Source organism: Colias philodice, chromosome 8 (assembly GCF_061535455.1).
Source record: "Colias philodice isolate Cphi_HAF_F1 chromosome 8, ilColPhil1 Martin Lab GWU primary, whole genome shotgun sequence".
NCBI classification, from domain to species: Eukaryota; Metazoa; Arthropoda; class Insecta; order Lepidoptera; family Pieridae; genus Colias; species Colias philodice.
This window is the reverse complement of record NC_143093.1, coordinates 5,782,621-5,796,374: the sequence shown is the minus strand read 5'-3', so window position 1 is coordinate 5,796,374 and position 13,754 is coordinate 5,782,621. Positions and strand designations below refer to the sequence as shown.

The window sequence follows — 13,754 nt, the reverse complement described above, 5'->3', positions numbered from 1 at the left end:
CGCGATGTATAGCAAGATTTAAAATGTAAGGGTCTGTTACCAATGTTGAAAGTTGATTTAATGATTAAAGTAAGAATGTAAATGAAAATATATTTCCCAGTATATTATTAAAATCTTCCAATGTCAATCATGCAAAATTTTGTACAGGCAACTATATTTCTATATAAATTACATAAATAATATAAGAATAAATACAACTTCTCTTAATCATATATTTAAATAAAAAAATATCATTCAATTAATCTTAGTAATGCTTGTTTTAACTTAGAGGAGGTCAAATCTAGGGGAGTCTTTTCTTCCTTATTTTTTAAATCTATTTGAGCACCAGCTTTCACCAGCATAGTTGCCACACCTTCTCTTTCTTCTTCACATGCCAAGTGCCTGTAAAAAATATCAAGGTTTTATGTAAGATAAGTGAGGGAGTAAATGCAAAAAAAATATACCTCCATAGTCTATACTTACAGTGGTGTATTGCCAATAGAGTCACATAAATTCACCTTAATATGGGGAGAATTCAATAAAATTTCAACTATATCTGTTTTTCCTTGAGCTGCAGCTCTATGTAGTGGAGTTGCACCTAACACATCAATGCTATTGACATTAGCATCTGCTTCGATAAGAAATTTGATAACCTGTGAATAAGAATTAAAATATAATATGTGCATATTAAATGTATCAATATGTTAAATAAACTTTAAAGATATTATTGATGAACTTAAAAATAAACAATCTAACCAAATCTTAACAATCATTTATAATTTCCATATATATTAATTCTACTGTTACCTCTTTATGGCCTTTTGAAGAAGCATAATGTAAAGCTGTTTGATTACGATTTGTTTTGTGGTTTACATTTGCTCCTTTTCCTACTAGTAACCTGACTACTTCAAATCTACCAGCTGAAGCAGCCAATATTAAGGGGGTTGTGTTGGTGTCATCTTGTGGTTCAACGGGAGAACCGCATTGTAGCAAATAATCTACAAGATTTTCATTCCCTCCAAGAGCAGCCCAATGAATAAGAAGGCGACTATTCTGTAATCAAACATGAAGAAACTACATCTATAGACTCTTTGCATACATACAATTGAAACACACCGTGCTGGTCAAGAAAACTTACAGAATCCGGTGTCCTTATTAATGGTGCATCTGCATCTAGTTGTACTTTTACTTGATTGAAGTCCCCTTTGTAAGCTTTTTCATAAACTGTTCCAATCGACATTCTTATATAGTTCGTCTACTTTATATTTATGAGATATTTTAATTTAAGTTTCCTTTTCTGCACTTTTCTGTTTACTAAAATAATCGACAATTACCAAAAAAACATTAATTATCAAAAAAAACATTAATTATTAATTGATATTATCTCTACCTACTATTTCAAATTCACCTCGTAATGCGCTCTACGTCGTAATGTATTTTTGACACCTTTATCTTGTCACTGTCAGGTGGACAGATTAGTAATATTTCGTTCAACAATGACAAATACAGATAACAAAATATAGTATACTAGTTTTCCACCCGCGGCTTCGCCCGCGTTTTCAAAGAAAAACCCGGATAGTTCCCGTTCCAGTGGGATTTCCGGAATTAAACCTATCCTATGTGTTAATCCAAGTTACCCTCTATACAGGGTTACAGGTTAAGTCGACCTATTCCTGTTAAGAGCGTGTAGTAGGGGTCAAAACAAACTGATTTGATCATATAATACGATATCCAAAAGTTAGCCGTTGAAGAGTTATTGCAATTTTAATTTTTTTCTTGAAAATGCCACTTTATCTTCGCATTTAGCGTTTAATTTTTTATTTTACTTATTTGGTCTGGGTTTTTTTGAGTTTTTATGTAAAGGTTGAGTTAAACAATAATTCTCAGCAATAAAAATCCATATCGCTGCAAACAATTCAAAGAAATGGCTTTTAAACTAAAAATAATAACATTAAAGTAATTAAGTTAACTCGTTTTAAACAAAAACATTGAAAAAAATCTCTATGAAAATGTGTCTGCAGATGTTTTTAAAAACATGTGCATGTTCTAAGCTATGTAAAAAGGTATGATAACCTCAGGTAGCATTCGTAGATTCCAAGACATCTGCAGACACATTTTCATAGAGATTTTTTTCAATATCTTTGTTTAAAACGAGTTAACTTAATTATTTTAATGTTATTATTTTTAGTTTAAAAGCCATTTCTGTGAATTGTTTGCAGCGATATGGATTTTTATTGCTGAGAATTATTGTTTAACTCAACCTTTACTTAAAAACTCAAAAAAAACCCAGACCAAATAAGTAAAATAAAAAATTAAACGCTAAATGCGAAGATAAAGTGGCATTTTCAAGAAAAAAATTAAAATTGCAATAACTCTTCAACGGCTAACTTTTGGATATGGTATTATATGATCAAATCAGTTTGTTTTGACCCCTACTACACGCTCTTAACAGGAATAGGTCGACTTAACCTGTAACCCTGTATGTGTGCTAAATTTCATTGTAATCGGTTCAGTAGTATTTGTGTGAAAGAGCAAATAAAAATAGAAGCGGATCAATGCGGACAAAACCGCGGATTACAGCTAAATGCTCTATATTTTTAAATTTTTCGTCCATCTGCATCGGTATGTACAAACTTAAATAAAGACTATTATTTTCCATCTATGATGGATAATGCGGGATTTACACGGGTCGATTTTCGTCGTGCGGCTAGTTGCTTGAAAAATCGCCTCATCATGCCGCATCGCTAGCCTATTTACACAGGTGACTAAAATTGCACGCAGCTCGATCATTTTTTTATTCATGGATGGCAACCATTGGTTACATGCAGCGAGCCATCTCCTGCTACTGATCGTTTTACACGGTCGATATTAGTCACAAGCCGCATGCGACCGGTCGCCGCGCGGCAAAAGTCGGATGCTAGTCTACTTTGGGGCTTGCGATTTTAGTCACTTGCGGCCTAGCCGAATCGCCATTTAGACGGTCGATTTTCGCCGTGCGGCGGAAATCGTGCGGCTTTAGTCACCCGTGTAAACACCGCATAATCCATAGATCTACAATACTGTCAAGTGTCAACTGTCAAATTTATTTTCAATTTCATCAAAAACATCAAAAATTATTGTTTTGTGATTGTTTTCAAAATTATGTGAATTTATGTGGAGCAAATTCAAATATAAAACTTTAGTTTTTATAAGAACAAATCGAATTATAATTACAATGTGATTGTTAATGTTAGTTATAAATTCTACGTAAATTAATGCAATATGAATAATTCAATTAAATATTTGTATATTCCTTAAACAAATTAAAGTATTGGAAAATAACTTTATAACGATGAAAACATTAGTAAATTTACCTGATGTTATATTTAATTATTATTTTATAATTGGCGGATTTTTTATAACTTACTTGATATATCGAACGTTTCATTCACTAGTTGGAACGGATAATTTTATGCAAACAAAATATAGAGTTCGTGGACATACTTGGAGAAGTATCCAATGCAATAAATCCATTCCATATAATATTCATGTATGTAATTATTCTTTTTCCAAATGTTTTTTTATTGGGTTGTGTTGAAATTGATTCTAATTTAGTTTTATTTCTTTTTAGTGCATAATATGTGGTAAGCTTATGTTGCCCCTAGATGGGCTATTTTGTGAATGTTGTGGAGTGAGTGCATGCAAATACTGCTACAGAACAGTTGATAGGAAAATCAGATGTAAAGAAATCACATGGCGTGAGGATAAACCATTTCCCCATCTTTGGGTAAATGGTAAGCATATTACACTGTTTTTTTAACATGATAATAAAATGTCTACTCTCCTTTATATTTAATCTAAAATAATTATTTCTAGTGGGATCACATGCAGATTCAGATCAAAATGAAGATTCGGAAAATGTTAAAAATTTCTTTTGTTGCTGGTGTCATAGAACAGTGTTAAGTGGTGAATTAAGTTTGCACAAAAATGAGGTATTTTTTTAAATAATGTATATACTTTTCTTATACTAAAAGCCTTTCATACTCTTTATCCTCATGTTCAGTACATAGATTTAATTATATGAGTATAACCTTTTTTATTTTATAGTAAAAATGTACAATTACCATTTCTATGATTTGTTATTTGACAGTTGCCAAATGTGGAAATGCTGAAATACCAACAGAGCAGAAAAATTCATACATTTCTAAAAAAATATTATTCAGTATTAAGTGTACAAGTTCTATACATGTTCATTTGTACCATTGTTTGTACCCATTTCTTCTTTTTTTATTATATTTCATAAATTATTTCTTTTTCAGCCATGTGATTTTCAAAAGTATAAAAATATAATAATACCTCCTCCATGTGTAAAGGTAGAAAGGAATAAGATCTTGGGCATAAATCCAGTTGATGATGCTGATTGGGAGCCTTTGATAATCTTTGGTAAGATTATTATTTATTAGTATTATAAAATATACATCGCACATGTCTTATGTGACATTTTTTAATTTGATAAATTCTGTAATTGATTGTTCTGTTATTGGGTAAAAAACTTTGAATGAGGTAATGTTGAGAATGGATGTTGTATAAGAAAACATTTATATGGATTGGATTGCTAGTATTATATACTTTTATTTTTATTACATATATACTTTAAATTGTTTATCCTTATTGTTACAGCAAATCGAAAATCTGGAAGCAATAGAAGTGATGAAGTTCTCTCTATTTTTCGTGGTCTTCTAAATCCTTTACAGGTACTTATCATGATCATATTTCTGTGTGAAAAAAAACATATTTTTTCTAATATGACACAACTTTTTTCCGAAACTGCTAAATTACATGATACTCTTGCTCATATACATTTTATACATTGGTAAACAATCTAGTATCAGGTGACAGAAAATAGATTATATCAAGTAATGCTGTTATCAACAGAATAATCTCATATTACATGTTATGGAAGTCCCTCAAATGCACAATCCCAATAAATTCAGAAAGTTAATTCCCTTTATATGTATGTCAGAATTAGCGACCTTCGCTGCTGCGATAATTCGACTAAATCACAACTAAATACAGTCATTTCATAGATCTAGTTACGTTTCGTTATATTTTTCTTAACCACATTAGGTAGCAGTTCATAGCCCATAGGCGTCAGTCTCTATAAGAAATAGATACTTTTGCTTCTATTGCGTAAAATATACGACAAATCGTCATTGAAATTGTATCGATACATTTACGTAGATGCAATTAATCTTGTAATTTATTTGTATAACAGAAACAAAAATTTGCTACGAATTGATACCGCCTGCAAAGTAGTAGTATAATAAATATTCAGTAGGTACTTTGTTTTGTTCCAACCATTAACCTTCATTTTAAACATTTCTATATAATTTAAATGCATTGTTTGGAAATTAATCGCATAATTACTTAGGGTCGGCCTAAACGAGCAACCGAACACAGCGACCGGTGGCCAGCTACACATCAGCTACCCGCTTGACACATTTCAATATTTTAATATAAAATACGGAAGTTATTTAACGACTAGTTTTACCACAGAATATTACTCTTGTACTTATGTATTAAATTTATCATCGACTTGTTCACAATACAAAAAAAGACTCCCGGCACTCCGGGAGTGCCGGCAGAAGTGAAAACTTGATTATTACATATTTATTAATGTTGAGCATGTTTGATATTTTGGAATGGTATCCGTCTTACGTTTTTTCGATTAGGTCACGTGTCCTGACCCGAGTTTAAGATTTTATACCCATTACAGAAAAAGTGCTCAACATCCCTAAAGAAGTTTTCACTTCAAAAAATGTGTTTACAAATGAAATATTACGTATTATTCGCTACAGGTTGTGGACATAAGTCGATGTGCGCCAGAGAGCGTAGTGCGATGGCTGCCGCCCCGTTGCCGCGTGTTGGTAGCGGGTGGGGATGGCACCGTTGCCTGGGTGCTGAATGCTCTACACGCCGCGCCGCATATTAAAGTATGCTATTTATTGCTTTTAAAATTTAGGTTTATTTGAAATCAAATTCTATTCAGAACATGTTACGGTATATATTCCACTAGTCTCAAAATAGACAGAGCATGACACTTAAGAAATAAGACTTATAAACTCTTTAGTTTTAGCAGGTTAAGGGTTAACCAAATGCTACTTTTATTAGCTACCTACTGATTTGATATATTTATTAAAACAAAAAATAAAATCTTAAAATCTTTCTTTTAGTTTTACAATAATTGTATCAATTATCCTTTCAGGCACTGGTTGGTATCTTGCCTATGGGTACAGGCAATGATCTATCACGGGCGCTGGGCTGGGGACCCACTTGTGCCTCAGTACTCGACGCACATTCCATTATAGATAACATAGTGCGAGCTGTTGAACAACCACTGGATAGGTAAGCAAAAGTAATTAAAATACGAAGCTTCTTCAGTCTTCTTCAGTCGTGAAAATACTATTAATAAATAAGGTAGATACAACATTAAGATTTTTCTGTATTCCTTATCATAAGGTGGAACAAAAAATAGCAGTTTTACTATTAATATCTATACTAGTTATCCAAATATATTTTTTACAAATAAATTAAATTTATAAACGGAAAATATAAGCGGAAAATAAATTAAATAGTAGTAGTAAACACGTCCAACTTAACTTTTTCTTTATTAAATAAATAATACTTAATAAAGAAAAAGTTATCTTTAAAAAATGCATATTTCCTAGGTGGAAAGTGACGATAACGCCCAAAAAGCGTCGCTTGGGCCGGTTGCGTGGCGAGCGTGTGTTATACGCATACAACTACGCGAGTATAGGGGTGGACGCGCAGGTGGCGCTCGACTTCCACCGCGCGAGGTCGCAGTTCTTGTATCGGTATGCGAGCCGCACGCTCAATTATGTAAGTGCATTGTAAAGTTGTATTAATAATGATAAAAATATATAGATAGATAGTACACAGAATGGCATTTTGTCGCTAAAGAAAAGTAGAAGTTTTCTGTCATGGCTATTATTTAATATTTTTACTTTATTTATGGATAAGAGATAAGAATAGGGCAACTGCCAGTCTTATCTGTATTTCAAGTAACAAATATTCTACTCACGGAGCGGTTCACTCAGGTCACTGTACAAGCGTGTTGGTTATATGTATAGTGTATACACGATACATTTATTTCACTGAGTGTGCGCATTATTAGTGTTCATTGAGGTGGCTACGCCTACATGCATTTCATAATATTTGGTCATGCTTATGGGTGGAAGCGCGAGAACAAAATCTGAATACTTTGACGATACATTTCGTGCTCGCGATTCAGTTCACTGCGCGTAGTTATTAACTACGCAACTCATAGTTTTGTCACACCCCGGACACTCCATACAAAATTATCGTTTTGACAGTCACACTGTAGAGACTGCAAACGTTAACGCTTTATGGTTGGCACATTTATGACTAGCGTAAAAAAAAATCGCGTTTTTCTGATGCAATACATCCGTAAACAGCACAATATCTAACCATTTTCTACGAAAAACGATAATCACAAATCCAAAATAATAAAATTACTTTATTTATTTTGGCGGGAGGCGGAGAGTGTCCGTTCTGTAGCGTTTAGCTACTATTATGTATTCTGTGGTTTTGTACTACACATCTCATAGTTCTCTGGGTGTGTAGATGGCATACGCGTTACTGGGCGTGGGTCGGGCGCTGGACACGGGCGGGTGCGGCGGGCTGGAGCGGCGCGTGCGCGTGTGGGCGGCGCCCGGCCCGCCGCTCGCCCTGCCGCCCGGCCCGCCGCTCGCCCTGCCGCCCGGCCCGCCGCTCGCCCTGCCGCCCGGCCCGCCGCTCGCCCTGCCGCCCGGCCCGCCGCTCGCCCTGCCGCCCGTGCAGGCGCTCGTCGCGCTCAACATACCCAGCTGGGGCGCCGGCGTCGATCTGTGGAGTATGTGCTTTTTATTTATTTATTTTTTTTTTATTTATAACACTTTACTATGCTAGTTATACAAATTACTTAAAACTAAAAATTATAGCTAAACTAGCACAGTGGGCGGCCTTATCACTAAAGAGTGATCTTTTTATGTTTTTGAAGTGAAAACTTCTTTAGCGGCGTTGAGCACTTTTTCTGTAATGGGTATAAAATCTTAAACTCGCGTCAGGACACGTGACCTGATCGAAAAAGCGCAGGACGGATACAATTCCAAAATATCAAACATGCTGAACGTTAATACTTAATCAAGTTTTCACTTCTGCCGGCACTCCCGGAGTGCAACCCGTCTTTTTTTTGACGTGACAACGTCTTATAATTCGATAGCACCGGCTGCACGCACGAAAAAAAAAGACTTATGCGGCGATACCTCGCTCTGAGGCGTTCCATGTAAGGCTTGAAGTGCAAGCGAGAGCGTGGAACGTGCGACAAAGAAGCACAATCGGACGTTGTCACGTTCAACTATCGTCAGTAAACCGACTTTACAGACAACCAATTTTTAACCGACTTCAAAAAAAGGAGGAGGTTATCAATTCGGCCGGTATGTTTTTTTTTTTTTTTTATGTATGTACACCGATTACTCCGTGGTTTCTGAACCGATTTACGTGATTCTTTTTTTGTTCGATGCGGGATGGTGTCGAATTGGTCCCATAAAAATTTTATTCGGATAGGCCCAGTAGTTTTTATTTTATGAGCATTTTTGTCTGTATTTGTAAATGCTGCAAGTGCAAGTTTGAAGTCGGTTGTTTTTAACGCAGTTATTGACTTGTATAAAATTATGCAATCCCTTGTCATAATTTATCGATAACCTAAAATGCTTCTAGAGCAAATCGAATCATATAGATAGATAGATAGATAGATAGATAGATAACACGTTTATTCATAGAACACAAGAAAATATACATAATACAAACACAAAACATAAAATCAATTAAAAGACACAAAAAACACAGTATAAAAAAGAAACGGATACATTTAATGTGCACAGTGTTCTACGAACAGGCCTTGGCTCAGCATATATGTCAGGGTTGAAAAACCCCAACGCTGATATTCTGCCAATGCCTCTAGAGGGCAGAAAAATAAAAAAAACTTAAATAAATAAACAAGTATAAATAATGTTAGATATATGGAGAGATAAAGGAAAAATAACGAAAACAATTTTAGTATATATAAAATATCAATAAATAGCAATAGACAATATTAAAAATATAATCAGTCAGATGGTACACGATACTAATGGATCACGGCAGTAACAGAACTATGCAAAAGAGGAAAATAAATAAATAAAATAAAAACTATTGAAAATTATTATTAAATAGATTTTTGGATACCTAAAAGGTACTCCCGATAAACAGTTTTAAATCTTAATTTGCTACTAATGTTGCGCATGGGTGGAGGAATGTCGTTCCAACATTTTGTTGCAAAGTATTTGAAACTGCCGCGGAAAGCCATAGTTCTATGTTTTGGTATAGAGAAAATATTGGATCCGAGTCTTACTGGGTTAGAACCACCATCTTTTCGCCACATAAGCTTCTCAAATAAGTAAGCTGGGCGTTTGGTCTTCAAGAGGTCGAATAGAAAGCTAGCCATAAATAGTTTTTGTCTACTTTTCATATTTAGAATATTTGCTGAGTTTAGGAAAGGTGTGATGTGAGATCTAGGTGGAACATTGAAACAATATCTAATGCAAGCATTCTGAATTCTTTGAATCAAATGTTGTGATCGCTGTAGAAGACATGGCCCGTAAGTATTAATACAATAATTGAGTTTGGAAAGTACAATTGACTCACATAAAAGTAGGCGAAGGTCAGTTGTTAAGAAAGGACGCAGCTTATAAATCACTTTCAGACGATAAAAACAATTACGAACAATGTCCAGCACATGGCTTTCAAAATTAAGATTATTGTTAAAAAGAAGCCCTAGATTTTTTGCCTCATCCACTTCAACGATTGGAATATTGTCTATACATACAGATAAACCCAAATCTTTGATTGATCTCACCTGCCGCTTCGAGCCAATTACCATAAATTTGGACTTGTTGGGGTTTAATACCAGTGAGTTCTCAGAAGCCCATGTAGATACGCGATCCAAGTCCTGCGACAACCCATTTAAACACTCTGAGGCATTTACACGACTTATTGGCGCGTATACCTGCAAATCATCCGCAAATCATATTATTTATATATATTCGTCTAAGGTTTGAAACAACTCCTCGAGTAGTTCCACTTGGTTTCCTTGCTGGCTAAAGTTTACTTAAAACCGACATCGTCGCAGATAAGGCGAAAATTAAAATTTATGTGTTGATTTCATCTTTCATGCATATCGCAATGTGTCCGTTATATCTTAAGGATGAAAGATATTAATTACTGATGAAAAATGTTAATTAGGTCTGGGCAGCGAAGAAGTACCTGAGCAGAGTATGAGCGATGGCAAACTGGAGGTAAATATTATATGTATTTCTTTTGACACATAGGTATTATGTATTTCAAATACAGCAGACAATGTTAATGCATTTTTTGTATTTCTAGGTGGTAGGAATATCGTCATCAATCCACATAGCCAGACTCCAGGTTGGCTTAGCAGAACCGTTCCGATTTACGCAGGCATCCACTGTTAAGGTAATAATATCTTATTTTCTGACAGTAGATAAAAACAGAGGCGGCTCGTGACAAAATTTTATGGGTGTTCACTTGAAATAAAACACTGAAAATACATGGTGTAAAGCAGTACATTTATCAAAAAAATTACTTATAAAGGAAATACATACGTCTTTCTTTTTGGTGTGCAAAAATATCTATAACTTAAAGCGACAAGACATTCGTAAATATCTGTTGTTGCTTCATCACAACCACACAACCACGGTGTTTTCACATGTTGTTCAGATTTAAACACACGCGTATATGTTTTCGTTTTTGTCGTACATTTTTGCGTAAAATCAAGTTCAGGCCGTGGCGGTCCCTCAGCTTTACATTCAAGCCGAATTTGTAACGTTTTATCACACTTTTTAATGAACGCCACATTATAATTATTGTTCATTTTAACACTCACAAGTAATACTGATAACTACAGGCTATTTCAACACGTATTTTATAATTTTAATTAGAAAATTGCATGAATCGCGCGCGTGCATTGATGATTGAAGTTGACTCGAGAGTCGAGTGTTTGTTTATATTATAGACGTGGCAACTGGCAACGTCGCAATCGCTGTCCTGCCGGGCGGTGAAAACGAACCGGCAACGTTTGCGGGTGCGGCGCACCGAATTTTGCTACTTTTCCATAGAAAATCTTTTGTTTCACGCGCAGGGCTCTGGCAAAACCCTCTCTTTCACTCCTATTGGATTTCGTATTAGGAAATGTACTAAATCTTTTTTCATTGGAGCGCAATCGTGAGCGCACCGCTTCGCGCGTTACATAATACAGACAGGTATTATACAGGTGTATGGGATGATGGAATGATGGATATATTCATGGGTATTAACAGTAGTTTTAAAGATTACGATTGATTTTAAATAGTAATAATAATGTTAATAATTAAATTAAGGAGTATGATTTTATTATAATTATTTATGGGAGTTCACTGCACCAGCGCTCCTTAGGGCGAGCCGCCTCTGGATAAAAATAATAGTTTCCTATAATTGAATTTATGACAGTTTTATCTATTACAAATATGATATTTTTTTCATATTATCAATTGATCAAAAAGTGTATATTGTAATATACCTTTTTTTTAATAGATTGAGATGGAGGGTTCGTGCGCCATGCAAGTAGATGGGGAGCCATGGATGCAAGGCCCGGCCACGATATTCATAGAACCTGCTGGCCGTAGCCATATGCTTTCTCCTACCACCGTGTTAAATGAATAATTCATTCCAATTTGTACTACACTAATAATAATTACATAAATCTTGACTGTATGGAAAAGAGTGCAATTTTAATTGTCGATAGATTAAAAAATTAAAGATTTTGGTGCCAAACGTTGGCCACTATTTAAACTATAATTTTGATAAGCCCTGTGATTGAGAGCCATCTCAAGATAAATTCACAGTAGCATAAACTGATACATGCCAAAGAAATTTTGACAGTTAAAAACACATGAAAACATTTCCCCTCCTGACGCAGTCGGGTTGAAGAAGGTAATGAAATAGATGAAAATGAGACAGTGTCCAATGTCCATATCCATAGACTACCTCACTCAAAATATTTTACGGTTTTTCATTTTCCATGTTTGGCCCTTTTACATGAGGTGTTACCTATTACCACATGGTAATACCTGTTACCATGTATACGTGGCCGCATGGGTATTACATTTCAACAAATCTCATACAAGTCAGTAGATGTTTTACCATGCATCACGAGACTTACTTCCTCAAAGAATATGTATATGTAGAAATCCACAAGAAAATTTGAATTAAACTGATAAAATTAGAAAATCTCATCTGAGAGCAATAGGAATAATCAGAGGAATCGATGGTCCTAAAAGCTGTGGGTCCTTAATTTATGGTCGTATTTTGAATCTTTTAAATTAAGTCGACTTTTTCTCGTAAAATTGTGATATCTCTAATTTTGTGGTGGTATGACGGTTCTTCTAGTACATAACACATATATACATAACACACATAGTACATAACATTTGTTTATTTTGTAATGCAAGTATGTTCATATATTTTATTGTTATGGTCCAATGAAAGTTATGGTAATTAATTATGTATTTAATAAAGTTAACTCAAGATGAGCAAGTATTGAACAATTGATATATACCATTAAATAAAGAAACAGTATTTAAAATAGCTATACATTGTTTGTTAAAATGTTTGTATCAAGGGAACGGTGAACATTTTGGATCAGTATTTTTAAATATTGTCTGTATTGAGTTCTCAGCAGCAAATGAAAAAGTAAAGATGTAAGTTACTGATACGTATAAACATAATAAATAATAACACTACATTTTCCTTTTTATAGATGTTTCTAGTATGTAATTTTGATAATACTTGTATGCTATGTAGTCTAAATATTGTGTATGGTATAGTATTATATTATTATCTGTGGTATAGGTATCCAAAAATATATAACTATTATGTCTGACTAAATTGTAAAAAGGCGTTTGGTCCAACACAATTCTAGTACTTAAACATAATACGCTGTTTATAAAAGAAAATTTGTTCCTAATGAATCTCCGCCATAGTAAAGCATAAATTTAACCAAATAATTAAGTTGTATATTATATTGAATGTTATAATTTATGCCAAAGATTTGTAATTGATGTGTGTTGTTAAATATATTATGTGAAAAAATATTTTTTTGTTTTAATTATTATTTTCTCTACTATAATACCCATAGAAATCTAAATAACAAGACAGTAAAACACGTAAGCGCGCGTGACCTTGTCGTCACTCAGGTGACTCTCAAGCCACCAGTGCGTTCGTTGATGTTCAGTTGCTGTCGAGACGTACGTGTGTAAACATGGTGTGTTTCAGCATTTCCCATTGCAGAAATTCTTCCACAATTTGTAATTATACTAATAAAGGAATAACATTTCATCGCTTAGTATTTTTTTTTTATAAATAATGCCGTTTTTCCTTTAATATTAAAGAATATTGACAAGTAATACGAATGTCTTGAATGATACAGTCGACACAAATTTCAACCTTATCTCTTATGTGTTTAGGCACAGGTTTAGGTTCAAAGTTATATCTATTGAAAATTAACGCCCTCTGTTGTACCTAGGATGGTATTCTAAAATAAACCTTAAAATCGTGCGTTAGGGTACATATTAAAATGCTAAATTTATTTTTTAAGTTAGTTGTCACTAAAATGAAGCTGT

At 34.1% G+C, this 13,754-nt stretch overlaps 2 protein-coding genes across 4 annotated transcripts; one reads left to right on the top strand and one right to left on the bottom strand.

The window, feature by feature from the left end:
* Window positions 1-198: 198 nt before the first annotated feature.
* LOC149486550 (uncharacterized) lies at window positions 199-1,411 on the bottom strand. Of its 2 annotated transcripts, none has more exons than XM_089697819.1 (5): window positions 1,374-1,411; window positions 1,118-1,293; window positions 787-1,032; window positions 463-632; window positions 199-381 (listed from the first exon to the last, which is right to left on the bottom strand). In XM_089697819.1, the coding sequence occupies exons 2-5, from the start codon at window positions 1,217-1,219 to the stop codon at window positions 231-233; spliced, it is 669 nt and encodes a 222-aa protein (XP_089553945.1). In that variant the 5' UTR covers window positions 1,220-1,293; window positions 1,374-1,411; the 3' UTR covers window positions 199-230. The 2 variants fall into 2 exon arrangements, with proteins under 2 accessions (XP_089553945.1, XP_089553946.1); XM_089697820.1 differs by having other exon boundaries at window positions 1,370-1,386.
* Window positions 1,412-3,074: 1,663 nt separating this feature from the next.
* Dgkepsilon (diacylglycerol kinase epsilon) lies at window positions 3,075-13,238 on the top strand. 2 transcript variants are annotated; one of them, XM_089698274.1, is made up of 13 exons: window positions 3,075-3,508; window positions 3,590-3,752; window positions 3,835-3,950; window positions 4,278-4,401; window positions 4,639-4,712; window positions 5,817-5,951; window positions 6,224-6,363; window positions 6,687-6,858; window positions 7,624-7,738; window positions 7,835-7,891; window positions 10,321-10,373; window positions 10,462-10,551; window positions 11,668-13,238. In XM_089698274.1, exons 1-13 carry the CDS (start codon window positions 3,311-3,313, stop codon window positions 11,794-11,796), a joined length of 1,566 nt encoding a protein of 521 aa, XP_089554400.1. In that variant the 5' UTR covers window positions 3,075-3,310; the 3' UTR covers window positions 11,797-13,238. The 2 variants fall into 2 exon arrangements, with proteins under 2 accessions (XP_089554400.1, XP_089554399.1); XM_089698273.1 differs by having other exon boundaries at window positions 7,624-7,891.
* The last annotated feature ends 516 nt before the right edge of the window (window positions 13,239-13,754 follow it).